The sequence below is a fragment of the Pholcus phalangioides genome, unplaced genomic scaffold, assembly GCF_987345545.1.
Source record: "Pholcus phalangioides strain wild (caught in Gottingen) unplaced genomic scaffold, Ppha-v1.0 ptg000009l_1, whole genome shotgun sequence".
Classification (NCBI taxonomy): domain Eukaryota; kingdom Metazoa; phylum Arthropoda; class Arachnida; order Araneae; family Pholcidae; genus Pholcus; species Pholcus phalangioides.
In genome coordinates this window covers 28,195,531-28,219,746 of record NW_028301602.1, presented here as the reverse complement: position 1 = coordinate 28,219,746, position 24,216 = coordinate 28,195,531, and the positions used below count along the sequence as shown (strand labels likewise).

The 24,216-nt window shown below is 33.3% G+C and overlaps 1 protein-coding gene across 1 annotated transcript in view; it reads left to right on the top strand.

Annotated features, from left to right (window-relative positions):
- The window catches only part of pasha (microprocessor complex subunit partner of drosha), a 31,847-nt gene extending 13,125 nt beyond the window's left edge, over positions 1–18,722 (top strand). Inside the window, exons 9-18 of the mRNA XM_089235908.1 lie at positions 301–382; positions 2,116–2,217; positions 2,335–2,433; positions 4,049–4,134; positions 7,294–7,394; positions 7,553–7,652; positions 7,750–7,806; positions 11,539–11,622; positions 13,292–13,402; positions 17,106–18,722. Of these exons, the coding sequence (XP_089092034.1) occupies positions 301–382; positions 2,116–2,217; positions 2,335–2,433; positions 4,049–4,134; positions 7,294–7,394; positions 7,553–7,652; positions 7,750–7,806; positions 11,539–11,622; positions 13,292–13,402; positions 17,106–17,195 (912 nt within the window). The 3' untranslated portion in view covers positions 17,196–18,722. The remainder of the gene's footprint in view (positions 1–300; positions 383–2,115; positions 2,218–2,334; positions 2,434–4,048; positions 4,135–7,293; positions 7,395–7,552; positions 7,653–7,749; positions 7,807–11,538; positions 11,623–13,291; positions 13,403–17,105) is intronic.
- The last annotated feature ends 5,494 nt before the right edge of the window (positions 18,723–24,216 follow it).

Here is a 24,216-nt window from a genome sequence, read left to right as displayed (position 1 = left end):
AGACATCAGTGAAAAAGATAATTTATAAAGCAGGCTTCTTCAACCTATTACTTCAAGCACTCAAGAATGTTCGATACTAGTGTCAATTTAATGCATTTAAATTTTTCAGTCTTGCACTTCTTTAACCTCTTTTGCTCTTCTATTGGAGATTATTGCTCTAGACTTAAAAAAAATCATAATTATCATGTATTTGCCATTTTTGTGTTTATAATTCGTTGAGTTAATTACCGTAGCATTTCTTTGCAAAGAAAAAGAAAAAAATCAATAAACAATCTACACATTGCATTTTTTATCTTCCAGCCTGAGAGCACAAAGCTGATCACATGCCCTCTACCATCAGCTGCTACTAGTGGTCCTAACTCTGGAACCAATTTTAAAAGAGGTAATTTTTAGTTTTTTTTATTATTTAAGTGATAAATATTTCATTTAATATTTAAAAATTTTTTTCTACAGAAAATATATAGAGGTTCAAAATAAATTTGAGCTTTTATGTATTATGAATTGAACAGCAAACGTGGCAAACGCTGTAAGTGCTAAAAGTAATAATGTTGAGAAATTGCAAAAAAACACTATTTTTGCAGCCCATAGAGACATTAATACTTTCGACTTCTTTACATGCTCTTTTGAACTACTTGAACTACTTAGAGAACTACTAGGCACTTTCACATTGATAACATTATAAAGCATTGCTCATTCGACATTTTAATGTAAAAAAGGGTGTTTGAATTATTATTCTTTTTTCCTTTTTTTTTTTTTTGGCACTTACACATCGTTTGCCACTTTTGCACTTGAATTACACTGAAGAGCCAAAAAAACTGGTACACCTGCCTAATATCGTGTAGCCCCCGCGAGCACACAGAAGTGCCGCAACACGACGTGACATGGACTCAACTAATGCCTGAAGTAGTGCTTGAAGTAATTGACACCATGAATCCTGCAGGGCTGTCCATAAATCCGTAGGAGTAAGAGGGGGTGGAGATCTCTTCTGAACAGCACGTTGCAAGGCATCCCAGATATGTTCAATAATCTTCATGTCTGGGGATTTTGGTGGCCAGCGGAAGTGTCTAAAGTCAGAAGAGTGCTCCTGGGGTCACTTTGTAGCAATTCTGGACGTGTGGGGTGTCACATTGTCCTGCTGAAATTGTCCAAGTCCGTCGGGATGCACAATGAACATGAATGGGTGCAGGTGATCAGACAGGATGCTTACGTACCTGTCAGAGTCGTATCTAGACGTATCATCGGATATCACGCCAACTGCACACGCCCCATACCATCACAGAGCCTCCACCAGCTTGAACAGTCCCCTGTTGACATGTAGGATTCATGAGGTTGTCTCCATACCCGTACACGTCCATCAGCTCGAAGCAATTGGAACCGAGACACGTCAGACCGGACAGCGTGTTTCCAGTCCTCAACAGTCCAATGTCGGTGTTGTCGGGCCCAGGCGAGGCGTAAATCTTTGTCGTGCAGTCATCAAGGGTACACGAGTGGGCCTTCGGCTCCGAAAGCCCATATCGATGATATTTCAGTGAATGGTTCGCACGCTGATACTTGTTGATGGCCCAGCTTTGAAATCTGCAGCAATTTGCGGAAGGGTTGCACGTCTGTCACGTTTAATGATTCTCGTCAGTCCCGTTCTTGCATGATCTTTTTCCGGCCGCAGCGATGTCGTAGATTTAATTTTTTACCGGATTCTCGATATTCACGGTACACTCGTGAAATGGTCGTACGTGAAAATCCAAATTTCATCGCTACCTCGGAGATGCTATGTTCCATCTCTCGTGCGCCGACTATAACACCACGTTCAAACTCACTTAAATCTTGATAACCTGCCATTGTAGAAACAGTAACCGATCTAACAACTATGCAGACACTTGTTTTATATAGGCGTTGCCGACTGCAGCGCCGTACTCTGATTGGTTCCATATCTCTTTATTTGCATACGCATGCTTGTACGAGTTTTTTTGGCTCTTCAGTTTATTACTCAAAAGATCTTGTAGCTGTGGCACTCATAAACTGCATGCAAATGATAATATATAGGTCTAGGAAAAATTAATTTCAGCAACACAATATTAATTGCATGTTTTAATTTTTTTTTCTAATTTTGTTCTATAGAATTCATTATGAATCCTGTTGGAAAGTCAGCAGTGTGTGTTTTACATGAGTATGTTCAGCATAGTTTGAGAGTTCAGCCAAGATATGTATTCAAAGAACTTGGTATGTGTATAACAAAATCATAGAGGTTAAATTATGTGCATTTGTAGATACCTGTTTCTATATTCCGTGCATGTGTATGGTTTTGCATAATTAGGCTTTAAATTTCGGATGTTTCAGAAAATGCCAGCACACCTTATGGAGCAGTAGTCATCATAAATAACATGGAATATGGTTCTGGTTTCGGAAGTAGTAAAAAACAAGCAAAGACAGAAGCAGGTATTATTCCAATCTTTGTTTATATATATATTTGTTTGTTCTTTATTGAGATACATCACTGGTTAAGAAATATTTAATCAAATCAAAAACACCTCAAAATGCTTAAGATGATTATGTGTGCCACACAGCTGGACAAATCTCGAAATATTTACATGCTCAGTTGGGCATGTGACTCAAAATAATACATGACTAAAACATGTTACTAAAAATTATCACTGCATTTACTTTTTTTATTATAAAAATTGTTTCTCATTTTCGAAAAAGGACTCGCAAAATAGCTTTATGAAAGTTATCGACATATAATTTTCTTAAAAAAACCATACTGAATGCTCTAATTTTTAATATAAATCATCTGAATCTGCCTGTAACTTGATAAAATGGAAAGCAGATCCCAATTATAATTTTTCATGCTGTTTTTGTTTGTGAAAAAAAGTCTGTAAATTACTTTTCACTTCACTCATAGAATCATAGTCGATTCACATTTAAGCACTGGACTTAATGATGCTGCATCCCTCATGCCCATGCCGCAAAATATTATTAATGGCCTTAAAAATAAAATAGAATAAAATTCATTAACTATATATATCCATCATAACTGCCTTACAAAGTCCTAGCTTGAAATTAAATTATAATAAACAGTAGCTCGTAAATGACAATTATTTTGGAGCTACTGCCATTAAACCGTATTATACAGCATGTCCAGGAAGTCCTCATTTACCCTAGCCATTTTCTCAACATACGGATACATATTTCAATTAGAAAAGTATCCAAATAGTGTGCCTATTTTACATATGCCATTTATCACATCACATTACTTTCAGTAAAATAAAGTAAAGTAAGCTTTATATATAATATAAGTAAAGGAAAGCTTTCTGGGTACACTGGGTTATATATATAATATAAGTAAAGGAAAGCTTTCTGGGTACACGCTGTATTATACCATAAACCTGTATTTGCTTTATACCAATACAGTTGTTGTGATGAGTTGTGTCTTAAGGATTTTATTTCAAGTATCACAAGAAAGGGATGTGGGGAAAAAATTTGCTTAGCCACTGATAATCATAATAAAAACAGAAAGGTTTTCAATTTTTTTGGGGGTTTTTTTGTTTGCCAATGTCGGGCATATGGTTAAAAAAAAATGCATGCCGGTAAGGATTTTTACATGTCCAGAATATATTGGACAACAGATTTGTCCAGCCCTGTTGTGGACATAATATGTAATAAAATCTAGCATTGTTTTTATGTATATTTAGTCAAGACAGTTAATTTTTCATCCTTTTAATCTTTTTAGGGGATTCCTTTCCCGTGTTTTGATATCATTTAGCATTGATAGCTTCTTCATGTAGATTACCAACTTATGTAACTTGTAATATTTTTATAATACTATGCATGCTCTATCATTTCTTTTTTTGACTTGTAAAGGTGCAATAAGATGCACCTTTAGAGTACCTGCAATAGTGAAAAAGAGCTTCAAAAGAGGTCTTCTAATTTTTCTTCAGAGTTTTATGTGAATTTTTTATTATGTGCAATATCATTTTATTATCTCAATTTTTTATTATCTCAATGTCAAAACGTTTGTACAGAGTGCGAAAAACCTTTTTTTTATTGTTTCTAGCCAAATCAGCTCTGAAAATTCTCATTCCAAACATGCAGTTATTCAACACGGATGATGTAAAGGAGAAAGAGAGTCAGAATGTTGAGGTTCACAATTGCTTTCTTATATAGTTTTCTATAATTTTAGAAATTATTGGTGCTTTTGCCATACCTTATTTCAAATTTGTAATATGACTGTTTTGTCAGACATGTTTAAAGAACAATTTTTAAATTGTATATTTGATAATATATATAGCATAGGGATACATACAAATTAACCTGAAAGAAGTATGATTACGAATTGCAAAATGTAGAAAATACACACAGCATTAGGTGCAGACTTGCACAGCATCACAAATTGTATGCCCCTTATGTAATGTATCTATTTATTGTATCACAATACGATAAATATTTAAATTTATAGAAATAAATTTTTTCCCTGATAAATCTGACACTAAAATACATTTTAATGGGTGGTACAATTAATGCAGATTTATTTTTTAATGATAAATCTTGCTATCATGTGTATCAATCGTACCTTTTTGAATTATTTATTTTATTTATACATTTTTCTTTTCTTGTAATTTATAAAATATGTTTTCAAACTTCTGTGTTCTTTTTAGAGTTTAGACATTTTCTTGAATTTCTAGGAAAATACTGAACAAATCGTTCTGAAATTTTGGTCATATATACCCTATGTTAGTAATCACCATTTCATTTGAAAATTTTGTCATGACTGCATTTAGAGTACTGACAAAAAATTAAATTTTAAAAAATGGTTTTGATCAACACTGTATCAGAAAAAGGTGCAAATGACTTGTAACTTTAACAAAATATTGTACTAACTTTGTAAAATATTTCTGTAAATTTTGATGAAATAGCACATATATTCACAAAAATATAAATGTTTTCCATAAAAAAATTCAAATTTTTATCACATGATTTTTGCTTATAGCATGCAGAGTTTTAAGAAATTGAAACAGAAAATATGACTCTGTACATGAGACGTACTGCATAAAAATTTAAAATGTGACAAATTATCATTCACGATGAGATGTGAGTATTTTTAGCAAATGATTATTAATTGCTTACTTTTCACAAAAATATAAATTTTATTTCCCATAATTTGATCACCAGATATATAGTGCAGCTTATATTAAAATTCTAGCTGAATGTCATGAAAATTGAGAAGATACACATGTATCTTCTCAATATTGTGAGCTATAATTTTGAAACTTGCTGAAAGTAACTGAATAATAAGGGATTTTCCACAAATTGGTGTGTAATTTTCGGTTTGATTATTTTGGTAATAAGCCCACAGCATTACGCAAATGAGTGAAGACGCGCGTTTGATGCTGTGTAAGAGAAGTGTTTTAGCATAACTCAGGTGTACGATGTCAAAATAAACAAACTGAAGTCAAAAATGAAAAATAACAGCAAAAAATAATTGTATACCAATTTGTGGGAAACCCCTTACTATTTAGGTACTTTTGAAATTATGGCTCACAACATTGTATATATCTTTCTGAATTTTCATGACATTCAACTGGAATTTTCATATAAGTTGCACTATATAGCTAGCAATCAAATTATGAAAAATTAAATTGATATTTCCTGCCCATATATGTGCAATTAGTAATCATTTACTAAAAATACTTCTAGCATCGTGTTTTCTGTAAATTTTGTAAAAAAAATTAGTTGAAAACTCGACATGTTATAAACACAAAAATCATGCAATAAAAACTGGAATTTTTATAGAAAACATTTATATTTTTATGAATATATTGGGCTATTTTTCATGAAAATGTTCAGGAAAAATTACACAAAGTTAATACAATATTCTATTGAAGTTACGTCATTTGCAGCTTTTTCTGATACCGAGTTAATCAAAACATTTTTTTTCTATTTAATATTTTGTCAGCCCCCTAAATGCTCTGTGACTAAATTTTCACTGAAAATGGCAGATACTAAGACGGTGTATATATATATGACCTAAATTTCAGAGCGATTTGTTCAGTATTTTTCTAGAAATTCGAGAAAATGTCCAAAAAGACAGACTTTTGGAAACATTTATACTGTACATATGTGAAATGTAAAAACATTGGTGGTTTATCTTGATGTTTTCCCCAACATAGACAACTTTCTTCTCCCAGGAGAAATTACTTGTATTTTTAAACTTTATATGTTATTCTTTTATAATATAAAAAGGTGGTAAAAAATTAATAAAATATCAATTTGTGGTAAATAAGCCTCGCTAAAGAAAAGTAACCAAAAGAGAAGAAAAAAGTTTTCATATAGAAACATTGCAGCTTTGTGTTATTTCATTAGCTGCATATAATTTTCGTTCAATAATGGAAAAAAAACAACACTGACATCTCAAAATAAAGTGAAATGTTGTGCATATAACTTACTATTCACAAGTTTTCTTTGACAGTTTTTATAATACAAGGAAACATTAAATGTTAGTCTGGAGTACAAATTTAATTTTTGAACAGTAAGAGAGATGCTAAAGAATAAATTAGAATCCCTACACGCTGGAGAATCAGAACAAAAAAAAAGCTGCAGCTTTGAAATAGCTGCAAAAGCTGACAATTAACTATTGAAGCTATATAAGTGGCTGCTTTTTTTTATAGGAAATTATGTAATATCAGAGCTCTCAAAATCACAAAAAAAGTTCTACAAACTGGTTAAATATATTTAAGAAATGGGAGCTATAAACTGAAGACAAAACTTCAAATTGTAAAAAGATTAGAAATTGGCCTAATTAATTACTATCATGGTAAACATATCAAAAATTGATATTGCACATTAATTTGTAAAATTAATTTAGGATAAAGAAGGAAAAAAAATGTATATCATACAGTAAAAATCTTATATAACAATGCCCTCTATAAACAAAAATTGCCAGATTAACAATATTTTTCTCTAGTCACAATATATTCAATTGATAAAGATATGTTTCTCTTGAGCATCGTTATATAGCTGTTTCACTGTACGTTTAGGCTAGAGTTTTTTGGTTCCAATTCCTTTGTATATATTCTTACTCTCAGTGACAAAGTTGTACCAATGAGCTGCTACTTTCATGGTTATATAAAGGAATCAAATCTTAATCAAATCAATATGTTAAAAAAAAAGAATTAGATCCTAAGATACATATTAACAAGAATTTTTAATATAGTCTCAGAGAATGATTTGGTCTCATGAACTTTTTCCCCCTGTATGATTCTATGTTACTTATATCATTATAAATGAAATTTATCTTTCTAGTTCTTTGACCAAGTCCGTATAGAAGATCCCAGAATATGTGAATTGTGTGTTAAAGCAGGACAGCCTTACCCCTACCAAGTTCTTCTTGAGTGTCTGAAAAGGTTTTTATATACATACTACTTTAAGTTGTTTGCATTTTTGTTTTATCTTGTTTTAAATAAAATAATATTGTGATTTATCTTGAGAGAGAAATTGTATTATTTGTGGACCCATGGAACTACCCTTTCTTATGTTGGTAAACAAAATTTTTTGTTTCTAGGAATTATGGGATGGGCAATACAAATGTCCAATTCTCAATGAAGAACCTAAAGCATCAGAAAAATGAATTCACGATATCTGTTGGGAAACATAATGCTTCGGTTAGTTCACCATACTTTTTCTCAAAATTCATAGTGTCACATGTCCTATGTATCTTACTTTTTTTTACTCTATTTTTCTCATATTATCTCATTCCAGGTTATCTGTAAAAACAAAAGAGATGGTAAACAAAGAGCTTCACAAGCTATTCTCCAGGTTTGTGCTTACGATTTTCTATTCAGAATGCTATTGACATAAACTGCTGAAAAACATATTCACATAATCTATATATATATAAAATTGATTTTCTGTCTGTGTGTGCGCGCTCGTGCGTGTGTGTTCTCTATACAAATCTACAATTTTAGATCGATCGTCGCCAAATTTTGTATATATACCAAATGGGACCTGACTTGAACGATAGGCTACTTCAAAATTTCATCAAAGCAGGGCAAATACCCCAAATGGGCAAAAAACTGTTGGGCAACAATGGTTTTTGAGTCTCAACAATCACTTTCAGAACGTTTACTTTGGTTACCATGATTCCCTAACAATGCGTTTCAGACGTGTATATGCCTTTACAATGGTTTGTAACTTCTCTAATACTGTTAGTATATGTATAATAATTTATGCCTTTATTAGGTTTGCCACATTTTAAATACTCTCAGTAATGAGATTTTTTGAATAGACGTCATAAAAGACTCATCATCAGCATCGCTTTGAGGGTCAGGAAAAGGGTGATACTCATAGAAATCAATGTTAAAACTACCGATTTTACTGTAGAAACGCGGAAATTTTGTGGGGTTTTCTGTCACTTCAATAATTTAAAAAATTGTTGAATTCTCGATTTTTAAAATATTGAGTTTGCTTAGAGGTATAAGAAGCCTAAAAAATTAAATATGAAGTAATTATCCGCGGATCTACTTTTGAGTTGGATATCCGAGCAATGACATTGATTTGAACTTTTTATTTATATCTTCTCAAGCTCGAAAATGAAAATGTCTTTTGATATTCAACTGCATAAATTCATATAGATTAGGATGTTTTGAAATTAATTATGGACCCATGAAGTACATAGAAGAAATTCCACAACTTTAATTAAGCATTTTTGGAAGCTGAAACAGGCAGATGGATAACTTGAAGTTCAGGGAGGTGAGGAATCAAAATACTTAGCACCTCTTGAAAAAGAAAAAAAAAATTTCATTTCTATGTTACTTTAAATCTAGATTTGTTTATTTCATGAGTCGTGCAGGAAGTCGCCATATTGGTTAAGTTAGACACGGTTTTTATGTTCCTCAAACAAAGAGGGAGATATCACGTGATCCAAAAATCCTCATTGAAGAAAACCCCGGGCAACGCCGGGTATTATAGCTAGTGTTATATAATTTTCATAAAAAGGATATAGAAAGCAAAAATTTTAAGTTCAATAAAACCTGTCTATAGCAATACTCTAGGGACCTAGAAAAAATATTGTTACAGACAGTTTATCGTTGTAGACAATTTGAGCATTTGCACTATTTCCTATTGAATAGGAATTCTGCCTGAGCCAGTGAAAATATTGTTATAGACATTATTGTTATAGCATTGTTATACACAGGTTTCACTGTATCATGTTTTTGGTGTAATTATTTACTAGCATGATGGGAGATTTATGAAATTTTTGAAATGCTTAATGTGTGTTATAATATGCAGTTATTATTTTTTGTCAAAATTATCTACTGTTTGAATTTGAAATTACCTACAGTACAATTTTTTAACTTTTATACGGAAGGTGAAAACAAACCATATACAGCAAAACCTTGATATAATGATACACTGCCAACCCAACCAAGAAAAAATGTCATAGTGGGGGTTATTGTTTTATCAAAAGGAACCATTGAAATCAGGCTTCACCAAATTTATCTGTTGGCATCTCTTCTGAATCAAGGTTGTTTGTGACATGGATAAAATAAATAAATATAATTTTCTCACCAAAAAATTCTAATTGATTAGCTTTTAAATAAAATTCAGTTAGCAGTAAAATAGATTATAGTTAATTACATCATTACATTAATCCTGTAAAGTATTTTCTCGCACAACACTTTTGCATACTGCATAAAAAATAGTAGCTTCTCAATAACTTCATTAATACTTTCAGAGGCTAGATAGTGCAAAATATAAATATTATTAAAAACCCTCGAAAGAGCAGAAACTGGTGAGAAATTTAAGAATATATTGAAGAAAATTGTTAGTGAAATGAAAGGAAAACTAACTTTTTCAAGATATCCTCAAAAAGTATTGTTATAGAGAAATTTATTGTAGTAGAGGATATCGTTATACCAAGCAGTTTAACACTGCACTATAAACAATTCCAAACAAGATTTGAAAAATATTATTGATGAGAGATTTATCATTATATCGAGTATTGTTATATACAGTCAATGCTCGTTATAACAATCCCTTTGGTTCCAAGAAAAACAGATGTTATATTGAACACTTCAAAAGAATCATAAAGTTTAGCTTCTTCAGAAAATTATGTATTATATTGATGGAAAAATTATTTGATTTTGTTACAATATTCCAATAAGAATTTGTAAAAAAACAAAATTTAAATACATAATACAATATGCACTTACAAAAATACTATATTGTGGCCAAAATCTACATTTATTTTTACTACATGTAGTAAAATAAGTTCACTTACCTCTACATTCTCCTATTTGTAAATCAAATAAAATCGTTCAGTGAAATTTAGAATAAGATAAAAAAAATAATTAAAAAAACCAATCACGTGCAGAGTGGGAGTGAGCCACCATATAAGAAAACAAAACAGAATGGAGTAAGCAAAATTTCCAATTATGGTGCTAGTTAACCACCAGGTTTATCTTTAAACCATCTTTGTTTCATACCCTTTCTTATCTAAGCATCAAATGTCAAGGTCAAACCCATTCAACGAATGATTTTGTCAATTTCTTTGAAAAAAACGGGAGTGGGGGGAGGGCAAATTCGGTCATTGTAATGGATTGAATGATATTTCCTGTTGTTATATTGGATAAAAATTACATGACGGAAATATTTGGGACCCATCCTACCAGTCATTATAATGGAATGGTCGTTATAATAAGCATAGACTGTATGCAGTCGAATCCCATTTCAACAAATACCGATATAGCGAAAATCTCGTTTTAATGAACACTTTTTCTAATACGCCAGATAAGTTTCCATAGGTACAATGCAAAAACCTGGAATTCCTTTATAATGAAATTTCGTTATAGCGAAGTGATTTCTGCAGTCTGTTGAAGTTTGTTATAATGGGATTCGACTGCATAACAAGGTTTCACTGTATTAACCTTTTATTGGCCAATGTTTCCTATTGAGAACATCAGTTTTATTAATTAGAAAAAAAATATTTTTCATTCATGAAAGAAAGCACTTTATTTTTTTCCCTGAATGTGTGAGATTCTAAACTTGATTTGCAAAACAAAAAACTGATTAATTTTTCAGCACCTATGCCATAAATTTGAATTGTTTAAATCATCTATTTCTAAACAGGAATGAATTTTTTTTTTAAATTTTAATGTTGTTTCTATGGACATGAGTAAATCCAGAAAACATACAGAAATTTTTTCCATAAATATTTTTTGGTTCATATTTCTAAGCTGAAGGATCAGATGGGGAAATTAGAGGAAAAAATTATGAAAATCAATTCAAAAATCTGAATTTGTCTGGTAAAAGGTTAAATTTGACTTTTCTGAAATTTGAAAAAAGTAAAATACACTGTTTTGAAATCTAAATGAAATAGTCAATGACTTTTTAATTAAGTAATTCATGCATGCAATAAGTTGAACACGTGTATGAATAAAGAAATATTTAGATTTATCACATTATGCATACTTGTGGCAAACTTTCCATATTTTGATTTCATGAATCATGATCAAGGTTAGATATTGATTAGGCTTTTTTGTATCACAGAAACTGCATCCTCAGATAACATCATGGGGCTCTTTGTTAAGAATGTATGGAGCTGGATCTCGTCAGACTGTACGGGAGAAAAAGGTAATTCTTATACATAACCTGTATGAATTTGTCCTTTCCTGGCTGATTGTTGTTGTGTGTGTGTTTTTTTTTTTTTTTTTTTTTTTTTTTTTTTTTTTTTTTTTTTTTTTTTTTTTGAGAGGGGAAAAACATTATTTTCAATCTTTGATGCATTTGAATAAGAAAATTATAAAATTTTTCCTCAAATTATATTTTCTATGCTGTTTGCACAGTTTGGTTGATGCTTTGAATCCTTGAATCTTACGAGATTCTGCATATCAGAGTGAATAAAAAAAAACAAACCAGCTCATATTAATTGAACAAGTAGTCTATATATCACTGAGATCATAAATCATGGTTTTTTTTAATTATATTTACTAGTACGGTGACTCACTTATTATACTTCTCTCAGTTATAAGATTTTCTATATTCCTGGTCAAAGCTATAGGTAAATGATGATATTCACTTATGTTTATTTCATTTATGCATCTTTTTTTCTTGTTTCCTTGCACTGATGCATAAGTGAGATCACTGTATTTTAAATCAAAATCTAAAATAATACACAAATTTTACTAAATATATGTGTCACAAATTTTGGTGTCACATGGCTGTGCCCGCTGCTGAAAATGCCACACTCTGGATCAGAGAGATTTTTAAAAACAAAAGTAGAATAAATAAAGTCAAGAAAATAATTAAATGGATAGAAGACAATGAAGACAAAGTGATCCCACAGATGCCTTATCAGCCTATAGCACAAGTACAAACTGCACCACATTGCCGCTCACAAAGAAAAAAGAAACTGATCAACTACAAAGAAGACTGACTGATAGCACAAGACCAGTATAATGTCATGGAAATCAAACGATTTAAATTGAGGATGAAATCGATTATGAATTTTATCTGATTTATTATTGATTTCAATACGTGATTTAGGACTTTATATTCAATTTAAGATTTAAAATGGAATATATTGGATTATATGTTTGATTTCCGATTGTATACGTAGATTTGTGATCTCGCAATTGATTTTACACTTAGATTATGATTTTATAGTTGTTATGATTGTAATGTATATTTTGTAATGTATGCTTTTTTTATGAATAAATTGCCAGAGGTATCCAGTCCGTGTGGACAATGAGCCGATATTGCCATATGGCGATGTGGCCTGGGTATCTTTCGGTTTGACGGTGTTGAATAAGCTATGCTATATAATGCTTTAGGTAGAAAGCATGAATTCACTGAGTTTCCCCAAAGCTGAATGTTTTGCAATGAACCTCCAGCTGACTGAAAATATTCTGTGATAAGAATTCCAATAATAGTGTTTTCTACACAAAAAAGTTCTTTTCTTAAGATTTTTATGTGATGTATGCCATAGTTTTTAGCATATTTTGTTTTGGGGGCTGATTTTTCAACTGTTATTTGAATTAAATTGTCTATAGCTTTTAAGCAACACTTCAAGGCTTTTTCAATCTGTTGCAAAACATAAGAACAATGAATTGTACCATGTTTTGGGAATATGCTTTTGATTATTTAAATAAAGTTTTATGAGAGTAAAACTTGAAGTATTCTGCAGATATAAATTTCCTTATTAATTTTTATCTGCTTTACTGTTTGGCATACACTTTTTTTCATGCATCTAATTTTCACTCATTCAGTTTTTATGTGTTTGCATATGTTCATAAAAATACAGTTAGAGGAACAAAGGATAACAGAGCTCCAGAGTAAAGCATGTGCAAACAAGCCAAATTTGTCCATAATTAATAAGCTTAGAGAGGAAATGATCAAGTACAGTCAAGAAAGGGTGAGTCTCTTTGTGTACTCTTTTATTTATTAGTTCACTAACTTCAGGATGATCAGAAATTGGTTTTTTCCCATCTTGCATCAGAAACAAATTTATATATATATTTATTGATATGTTGTAATTATAAACATGCAATGCTGATTTTATGGATTTTGGTTGGAAAATAATTTTACTCGGTATGTTATTCAAGGAAAATAATGCATACATGTAGTGGCAAGTGTTAAGCGCTAAAGTTCTATACCTTTACATTAAATATCATAACAATATCAGGCCTTGCAGCGTTCCTATTTTTTCTACTTTCTAGAAATTTTCTCCTATTTTCCCACTTTTGTGGCTTTTTTAATTTCTTCCTATTTATTCTTCTTATTACTTCCAGATCTCTTCTACTATTTTATCCCTCCTATACTATTTTATCCCTCCCTTCTTTTGTTTACAGCCAATATCTCACTAAGAAAATTCTGAGAAACTGCAAAATGTTGTTACTTTTCCTCCCTTTTTGACGTATTTTATTCACATCACAACTCGCTTCTGAAAAAGAGGAGGAAAAAATGAAAAAAAATTTCAGTTCCACTGTGGAGTAAGGGACGACGACGACGACAAGTGTATCTTTTCGTTGCTGACCCTTGTCAGTGCTAAAACGTACAGTGGGGAAAGCAAATTTGTTTCGCAGATCAGTTGCCATAAATAAAAAGGCTAAAAAAAGAAGAACAGGCTCTGCCCCACGCACAAGAGAGATTCCGTGAGAGACGGGATCTTGTAACGAGCGTTCATCCCTTTACGGGACAGAGCCCAAACCACGTCTGGTTTTGGGGGGGGGGGAGATGAACAGATTAGCCGCTCGCTGAATCCATTTTCTTTTAACCTTCCAAAAATAACTTTCGGGTGCCTTTATGTTAGGGGTTCATTCAAGTATTATGTCAGCATAGATAGGAGTTCTGATTTGCTGACTTTTGATGACGGGGGGGGGGGGGGGGGTTTGGATGGTGATTTTGGTTGATGATGTCATTAACCAACCCTTCATAAAAATATGAAATATTCTTAATGGCATCTTACTCTGTGTGCAAAAAACAAGTAAAACCTTTCTTAGTTTGTGGGTACCTGAACTAACGTTCTTCCTATTGATAAGTCCCTACAGAGGCACTTTAGTGATCTCTAAATGCTTAGCAGATCCAAGTGATCTGGAAATGTGCCGCTGGCTGCTTAAGTGCTCTGGACCTGTGCCGTGCGTCATACAAGTGATCCATGATTATGCCGCAGTTCACTTAAGTAATTCGGGAATGTACCACAGATTACTTGGGTTATGTAGAACAGCACTGGTGGCCGCACCAGTACTCTAAAGCTGTGCCACATGTCACTCAAGGGAACTCTAAATGTGCCATGGATTGCTTAATTGGTCCTGAATTGTGCCACAGATCACTTAAGCGATCTGTAAATGTGCCCCTTAGTTCATTTTTACAAAATTAGGTTTGAGAGGGACGGGCCACATCATAACCCCCAGGGCCACATTTGGTCTGCGGGTCAAGAGTTACCCATGTGGCTTAAAGGGTGGGTTGCAATTAATTAAAAAATAATTTGAGTTTCTAGCCTTCAAATATCATTGAAATTAACAGAAATTGATAACATATATAAAGGTATTTTCTTTTGAAATTTTAATTCTTTTAAAAAATATTTTTTGCATTAAAAAAAAGACATTTTTGCAGAGCGCTGATGAAATTTTGTTGATGGGGGAGGGTTAGAGTTTTGCAGACTTTTGCTGACAAAGGGGGGTCAAAAAGAGCTAAAAATTTGCTTACGTAATACTTAAACGGCCCCTTATTTTAAAGCAGCAGTTCTCAATCTTTTTCGACTTGTAGAGGCCTTTCTGGTATATAATTTCTATGGCAGAGCCTCGTAAGCCTATTTTTCATTTATTCATCAAAGTTACTGATTTATTTATATTATTGAAATTTTTTTTTTAATTTACTGGGTTTTTTTTTACTTTTCTCGAGCTGCCTCGGAGGGGCTCTGCAGAGCACCGGTTTAGAACCATTGCTTTAAAGCACACGTGTGCTCAACCCATGGCCTAAATGTGGCCTGCCTCAAGTGGCCCTGGTACACTTACAAGTAAATTAAGTGTCTCATGACACTTCTTGCTTCAATTAAGTAGCCTGAGGCAACTTTCCAGATCACTTAAGTGACTAGCGCCACATTCCCAGATTACTTGGGTCACCCGGGGCACATTTACAGATCACACAAATAACTTGCGATGCTGTTCTAGATCCCTTAATTAAGTGGCCCATGGTACGTTTTCAAATCAATGAAGTGGCCCCACACTCTTCAAAAGGTTGAGTTAAGGTGAAATGTGTGCCACGAGGCATTCAGGTGGTCTGAAAGTGTGCCATGGGCCATTTGAGCTATCTGGAAATGTGCCATGAGCAATTGCATCATCTGGAAATGTGCCACAAGTCACTTGGATGGTCTGAAAGTGCACAGCAGGCCACTTGAGTTGTCTGAAAATGTGTCAAGAGCATCACCAAAATAATCTATTAAAAATGCATCTGGCCACTTAAAGTGTTAATGTATTGCAGACCATTAGGTGAGCTGTGTGCATAGGTGGATATAAACTTGGAAGTCTGGGGGGGCATGATGATGATGTCAATTCGTATATACATATATATATACATTAGATCAGTCAACTCCACCTTTGACGATGGGGGGCATTGCCCCCACGCCCCGTATATCCGCCCATGCCTGTATGCTGCGCGCCACTCAAGTGATCTCAAAGCATGCCGCTCAAATGATCTGCAAATGTGTCTCCAGCCACTTAAAGTAATTTGCAGCTGAACTACATGAATACAAACATGTGTTACACGAATACAAACATAGATATGTGTTCAAATGTATTTTCGTTTATGTATATATCTGAATAATGTTCACAATTAAGTTGCTTATCATGAAGCCAGTACAATATAATCACACATCATTTCTCTTTTTTATTATCTTTACTTTTACTCAGTTTCTCTTTACTTTTACTCAGTTCAATATTGTTTTTATATACTCTTTCAATACATTCATCTAAATGGTTTCATTATCTATGCATCTGAGAGTGAAAAATCACATGTTTTATGTTTTTATTATTATTAAATTGATTTTCAGAGCAAAAATTTTGCAATGAAGGAAAAGCTCTTTTTATACAATGTTTCATTTGGTTTTGGCACTTGATAAACTGGATTATATCTATTTGTAGATCTTTTTTGATTTTTCTTTAAGTAATTTTCATTTAATTTATTCAACAGTTTTCTGTATTATTCATCGTTTTCTCAACAAATTTCAAGGGGCAATAAATGTAAAAGGGTTCAAATACCTACACCTTAAAAATCATTGGGGCTAAATTCCCTTTGCATGTTAACTGCTGCTTTAAAATCTATATGGGCAATCAAAATGTTATTCAGTTTCTTTTAAAAAACAAAGTTACTTTATTCTTTTTTTATTCGTACAGTCATATTGCAATCATGAAAATACAGGATATTATGAGTAATTTATTTATAATATTTGATGATTAAAATTAATAGAAATTAATGAAATAATTACAAAAGATATTTTTCACAGCAAGGTTTTCAGTTCAAGCACCTTCAAATGATCAGATTTTACACATTTTCATTATGCTTATTTGAGGGATAAAAAAATTTGTGTTATTGAATATTATTTTCTCATAATTTCACAGAAGTCCATGAAGCCTATTGGAAAGCTAATTCCAGAACGAAAAGAAATCATCTCGACATCAGATTCAAATCTGAAAAACGTTGACTTGTGAATGTGTTCAGCTTTCTCTTCCTACGAAAGTATTTTTGTTCAAAACAAAAATTGTGATTTCCCAGAAAAGGGGTTATGATTTCATTATCGAGAATCATGTATATTATCATCATTGTCACCTTCCCCCCCCCCCATTATTATCTTTCGTACTAAATTTATATTTTGTCCGCAAGTTATATTTTTATAGGTACTGCAATAAAATTATCACCAGAGTTTATTCAAATTTGTGTATTAAAAATATTTTTGCCAGTTTAAATTTTTTTTTCATGGATGCAGAGCTGTGTTTGCTGATGTACAGTTTTCATTTAAATTGATTGTAAGTGCTCAGTCATAGAGCATTGCAAGGTATAAAAAATAAGAATCTTGTGATTTTTATTTGTGTAGTTTATATTGCATGATTAAATATATGTATGTTGGACTATGTATGTACATGTGTGTGCGAGGTGTGATTGAAAAGTATCAAGAATTAATTAAAGTATTTATTTTTCAGTAGAACCTCCCTTATCCAGCTCTTTTTTAATCTGGATCTTTTTATGAATCAACTTTTAGAATCCTCTTTTGATGTTTTATGTCAGGGTTTATGACAAAAAGGTTGTGTTCTTCTCAGTTTGCAGGCCGCCGCTGTGGTGGCTGAGTGGTTATAGTGAAGTTCCCGTGCATCCTTACTTGAGCTGCCACTGTGCAAAATGTATGAAAAGTTATTTGTGCAATATTTAATATTTTCTTACAAACTACCCTAACAGATTCAATATTGTTACCTTATAATGAAAACCTCATTACATCAAAAATTCCCAACTTTACAGGAAACGCAAATAAATGACAGGATGTCCCATTGAGTAACACACAAAAGTGGGGGTAATTTTTTTTCCGATCATTGCTGATTCTTTTTTTCAAAAGTGGTAATAGAGGAGATTAATGTTCTCAATCCAAACTGTCAAAAAATCTTTTTCAAAAAAAAAAAATTGATGTACAAGGTCTTCATTATAACGTGATGATATGCATAATGCAATTTAATATTTTCCTTGTTTACCCAGATTTTCGCTTAACTGGCTGATCGTCTGTCTCAGTTAAGCCAGATAAGAGAGGTTCTATTGTACTTACATGTATTAAATCCTTATCTCTTTCAAAATAGGCTCTTTTTGAAACCATATGTAGTTGCTTGATTGCATTTGGTTTTACCTTTTTCATGTGTCAAAAACTTTTATTCTTAAGCGATATCTCCTCTATATATGCATAGTCAAAAATGTTTTCTTGCACAGTTTTCTTTACTGTAAGAGATTTTACTGCATTACACACTGCCACGAGTAGTGTCTTCAAGTCTGTGAAGGCAAAATAAAAAAAAATGTTCCTTGAGCACTATTTTTATAATTAAGGAAACGGAACAGTCATGGAGCTGGGTCTGGTTAGTATGCAGCTGTATGACTGCTGAATGAATGAACGCCAGAACTTTGCCACTGGACTTATTTTGTTGCCGAGATCTCTTCCAGCCCAGCTTCGTGGCAGAGTCTGGAACACTTTATTTTGTGTCAAAAAAAAAAGAAGAAAATACAAAATTTTTACAACATATTTTCCCCGGACAATTGGGTATTGTTGCGATTAACAAATTTTGTGGTAATTGCAGACGAGATGGGATTGGGAGTTGGAGAAAAGTTTCGGGTTTAGTTAAGACGGATGAATGTACACATATTAGGATGAAGGTATGTTTTAAAAGTAATTGAGCCCATGCCATCTCATCTGTTATCTTACACTTGCCATGTTATATACACAGGGTACAAAAAGAAAAAGAAATGAGAATCTTATTGTGAAATAAAATAATCCATTGGAGCGAGTCATCTCGCTTAACACCTTATTGGTGAGCAAATGGGTTTGATAACTTGCAGACTAGAAGCCAGCATCAGTTTTATTGGGTTGAATTCACTCGCTCCGATGGATTTAATGAAAATATACAAAATAGAAGTATTGTGTGGGGGAATATATACAATTAGGGATCACCCGTGCCATCTTGCTTAGCACCTTATTCGGTGAGCAACATGATTACGACAATATGAGTACGCACGTGTGTGGTGGACATGATATTCATGAAGAACTTGAATAGAGGAAAGAGAAATACACATTTATACACATTTATATACATATATATAACTGCCAGTGAGAGCCATATAATTGCCAGGCAGGTGTGAGAATGAGTGTTGGTAACTGGAGGTACTATGTTGAGCCTAATTTGAACAAAATTAATGTCTGATAATAAAAAGATAATATCTTTAATTTATACAAGAACTAGCCATAATACCCAATGCTGCACGGGTTTTCTTCGATTACTAAGAGGGTTAAAAAAGTGGCAAGCCATTATAAAGGAATGAACTGTTATACATAATACTGTCAGCATAAAAGAAATGACACACTATTGTTAAGGCATGTGCATATCTGGAACGCATGATTAGGGAACCATGGTAGCTAAAGTAAACATTTGGACAGTGACTGTTGGGGCCCAGGAACCATTGTTGCCGGACGGTTTTTTGCCCAGCTCTGATGAACTTTTAAAGTAGCCTGCAGTTCAATCCCAGTCCTGTTTGATATATATGCCAAATTTGGCGACGATCTTTCTAAAACTGTAGATTTGTATAAAGAACAGATATACTTTCACATTTATATATAAGATGGTTCTGAATTCATGGGATAATTTTTATAATAGGTGATATAAGACACCTAAACAAGCATTTTTGGTCGTTGAATGTGTGTGTGGTCGAATAGCATTAGCAAAGACGTTAGATATTGGTTTTTAGAGAGTACAATAGAGCATTTCACCGGGAGCAAATTATTTTTCCGATGAATTTGTATGTGCTATCATTCATCCAAGGGAGCAGCAATGTGATAGGTCTCATAATTCGTCCTTGGTAACACAAAATTCACCACAAGTCATTGGTTGGGGCAACATAACCTTGATGGTCCTTTTGCCAATGGAAACTAAAAACCTATTCATATCTGAGGGTTGATGTGGTTCCAATATAATGAAATAAGCCCATTTTTGCATTGAAACTCAAAACTACTCAAACACTACAATTTTTGCTCCGATTGACTGCGAGCCCATCTTACGTGTCACCTGTCTCTTGTCTCTTAATTTCTTATTGCTATCGTATCTCCTCAGCATTGTGTACGTGATTCCCATTGAAACTTTTGGGGAACTCGTAGTCAAATTAGTGTCACAAATTTGTTTTATTACAACATTTGCACCTCAACCTTTCATATTCAACCACACATTCCATGATGAAAAATGATTGTTTAGACATGTTCTATCACCCCTTAAAGTTTGTCCCACGAATTCCGAATCACCCTATATACAGTTGAACCTTGATTTAATGCCACCATTTTTTTTGCAGAATTTAAGTGCTATAATGAGTTGGGCATTATATCGAATCATGATCGAACTCGTGTAATCCCTGTTTATATATAAGATTTATTCACTAAAAATTTCAGTCACTAAATCAGGATTCAACTGTACATTCCCCCCCCCCTAACACCCCTAATTTAATCGATCTTGATATTTTTTGATCATACCTAGTATAAGCTTAAAAAATAGGAATGGCGTTGCTGCATTAATGCTTATGAAATTATTGTGGTTGAGAATATGAATGAAATGTTTTCTATCCGTGTATGACATAAAAAATATAGTTTATGAGTGTGTTTTCGTCAAATATTTTGGAAAGTATCAGAATCCTAGCATAAAATCGTTAAAAGAAGCTATGTATTGTATTTCGTTATGATTGATGTTTGTTATTGAGAATGTGACAGGTATCTTTAAATGATAATTATATACAAGAAATGATTATCTAATCTAATGAAAAAATTTGCATGACATCTCAAAAATCCACCACTAACTTTTGTGTAGTTAATCATATTTAATGAAGCTTTTTATATACAGTGACTCAAAACTTGTATTATAGTCTGCTCTTTTATTTTGACTACAAAATGATTTGTTTGTTAGTTTTTTCCCACAACCTGAAGAAAAAGCTTCTGTTATGTGCAAAATATTTTTTTTAAAGTTGTGAATTCAAAAGTTCATGCAACATGAATCAAATTAAAATTTAGACTACTGATCAGAAAATATAGAATTAGTGAATCTTTCTAAAATTTTTCACAGGTATATGCATGAATAAAGGTTGTTCTAATGTGTTGTTGTTTCTCCATTATCATATGGGAAAGTGTGTACAAAAATAAGATTTTTTGATCAGTTGGGATTACTGCTAGCCACTGAAAATGCTCTCACAACTTTAGACAAAACAATTTCTTTGGTTTTCAATTCTAAACCCCATTCAGTAGATCAGAAAAATCGTCAGATTGTTTTAATGGCCATGATTGAAAAATTGAAAACCATTATCTATAATTTTATTTCATTTCTTAGCCATTTTCATATAATTGTGATTAATAAAATATGAAATTCTGTATTTCCTGTGAAATTTTTTTAATTTCAAAAAATAACTGTTTTCTAAATCTCTTTTTGTACAGTCCAACTTAAATATTTTAGTGTTTCTAGCAATTAATATAACTTTGATTATCAAAATTTGATTAGAAATAATTCCTGCGTGGCAAAAAAAACCTTGTGTTTTGTACCGTACCTCCTCCTAACCAGATCATGGCTCACCGCTGTCTCAATAAAGAGATTTTAGCAGGTGGTCAAAGAAAACTGGCCTATACTAGAAGCCGATCGTGTATGTGTTGTTGACCTGAGGTGAAGTTTGTTTCTGTGTAGTGCTGCCATCTGTGTACTGTACCAGTGCTGCTGCTATTTGTGCTTCGAAAGGGTGTGTTGCAGTTTCTGTTGAGCTAAATATAATATACAGGGTGTCCTAGAACTTCATGTTTAAGCTTAGAGGAGAAGTAGGGACATGGTTGGAATCATAATCACAGGAAAGCATGGTTGGAATCATAATCACAGGAAAGCATGGTTGGAAATGTCACCCTCAAGTTATGGAGACAGTCACAGAAAGCAGTGTAAATTGTTATTAACAGAAAAAGAGTACACTAATAGTTACAAGCATCACAGGAGGTTTCAGAATTTTGGCCATGGCCCCACATACTAGATCGCCCCCCCCCCCAGACCAGACTTTTCACTGGGTCCTTCTATATTGAATTTATAGCATTAAAAAACAAAAAATAACTGTCCGAACCCCAAGGCTGGAGTCCTGTCAGCCCCACCTTTGTGGGGCCATGCTATTGGCATTGATGCACACATGTAGAGTTCGACCTACAAATTATAATTATTTATTGGTGAGGTGAGATGGGCATGATCATCTCACAAATTTGTCTCTCTCTCTCTTTTTGCTGCAGTCACATTCGTAGTAATGTTTGAGTAAGTAAAATTTTCTTTCAACTTCAGTATTATACAGGGCTAGCCTATGGTTACCAGATTCGAAAAGTGAGGAAGGAGAATGCTTCTACGAGCACCCTTAGTGACCTCACTTTCTCTAATTCAACAACAAATGCCGCCACTATTCTGACCGTATTTACTCGAGTAAATTACTTGAAATTGGGCTTTGGAATATACAGGACAATGCGAATTATCACCGAAAGTAAGCAAAGTTGCCAACTCGTGCTAAAATCACAAAAACCACTAATTGCGGGAAATGAAAGAAACCTGACGTGTGTGAGATGAATATTCTTATTTACAGTCGTAATTATGGTAATGTAATTTCTGAGTTAGGAAGAGAATTTCAATCGTTGATTTGAAGAATAAAGTGTCAAGTTTTCTTCTTAAAACCGAGACGGCCAGGAAAAAGAAAACCGGTATTCTCTTGGGAAATACAGGATCTAAATAATTTTTCTTGACAAACGGAACCGCAAAAATCTGGGAATTTCGACGGCTATTGGTCAATGGAAAAAACCACAGACACTCATTTGATGAAGATATGTGTTTCAAAGTGGGAACAGAGAGAAAAATTTCGAGGTAAAAGAAAAATAATTCCGGAAAACCTGAAAAGGAGGACAAAAAAGTGAATTTTCCGAAACGAAAGAGAACGTCTGGTAACCGTACTTTAGCCTTCACTCCCCCTTTTCGAGTAAATCCATGGAGGGGATATAACCTCCTTTTTAATTAACAAATCCGCTTTGGCAACTTTTTTCACCTTTATTATAAGCCGGGTTTTCTACGAGTAGAATTTCTGCGTCGTGTGCAGCGTGAAAATACTGATTGTTTAAAAACCTGAAATTTAATGGTTTTTTTTACCAATCAGCGTTTTTACGCTGCAAAATGATGTAGAAACCTGCTCCTAGAAAACCGGGTTTTCCTAGGTTTAGGTGTTTTTTGCGCTGCGTGAACCGAACAGTATAATTTCGTGTTAGCAGCAACGTGTTATATAATCATGCTACGCGTTTGTGTTTCCTAGCAAAGCGCACCGTCTCGGCGCATGACGCATTTGACTGCTCCAGGAGCAGTCGGCCAGTCACGCCCGCCGTAAAGCGCTGTCATGAGACGTATTGCGCTCTGTAGGCACAGTCATGCTCATGGTGGGGGGGGGGCATTGATCCCCCAGCGTCAAAGATGGAGTCGACTGATATGAATTGACGCCTCCCCCCCCGACTTCCAAGTCTATCTCAGCCTATGTTCATGTTTCTTATTGGTGAGTGGACGACGTGTCGAATCACGTTGCGCGCGGCACGGGGAACCTGCTCCTAGTAAAACTCGGCTTTAGCATAATTTTTGGCGATGTCCCGTATACACATATTTTTCTTCTAAGAAATATGGTCAGTTCAGTTATCGGACACACTTTTCAAATATATTCCCCCTTCTCTAGGGTGACCATACGTCCCGTATTTCCCGGGACAGTCCCGGTATTTTCTGTTTTTTTGGGTGTCCCGACTTTTTGGCAAAAGTGTCCCGTATTTTGCAGAGAAGCTTACTCGAATTTTTATTCCTTATTGAAGTCAAAGATTAAAATTATTTTTCAACTCATAAATTATATCATAATAATTACAACTATAAATGAGAATGTTAATCTGCCCCATTTGTCTTAGTGAACGTTTTTATT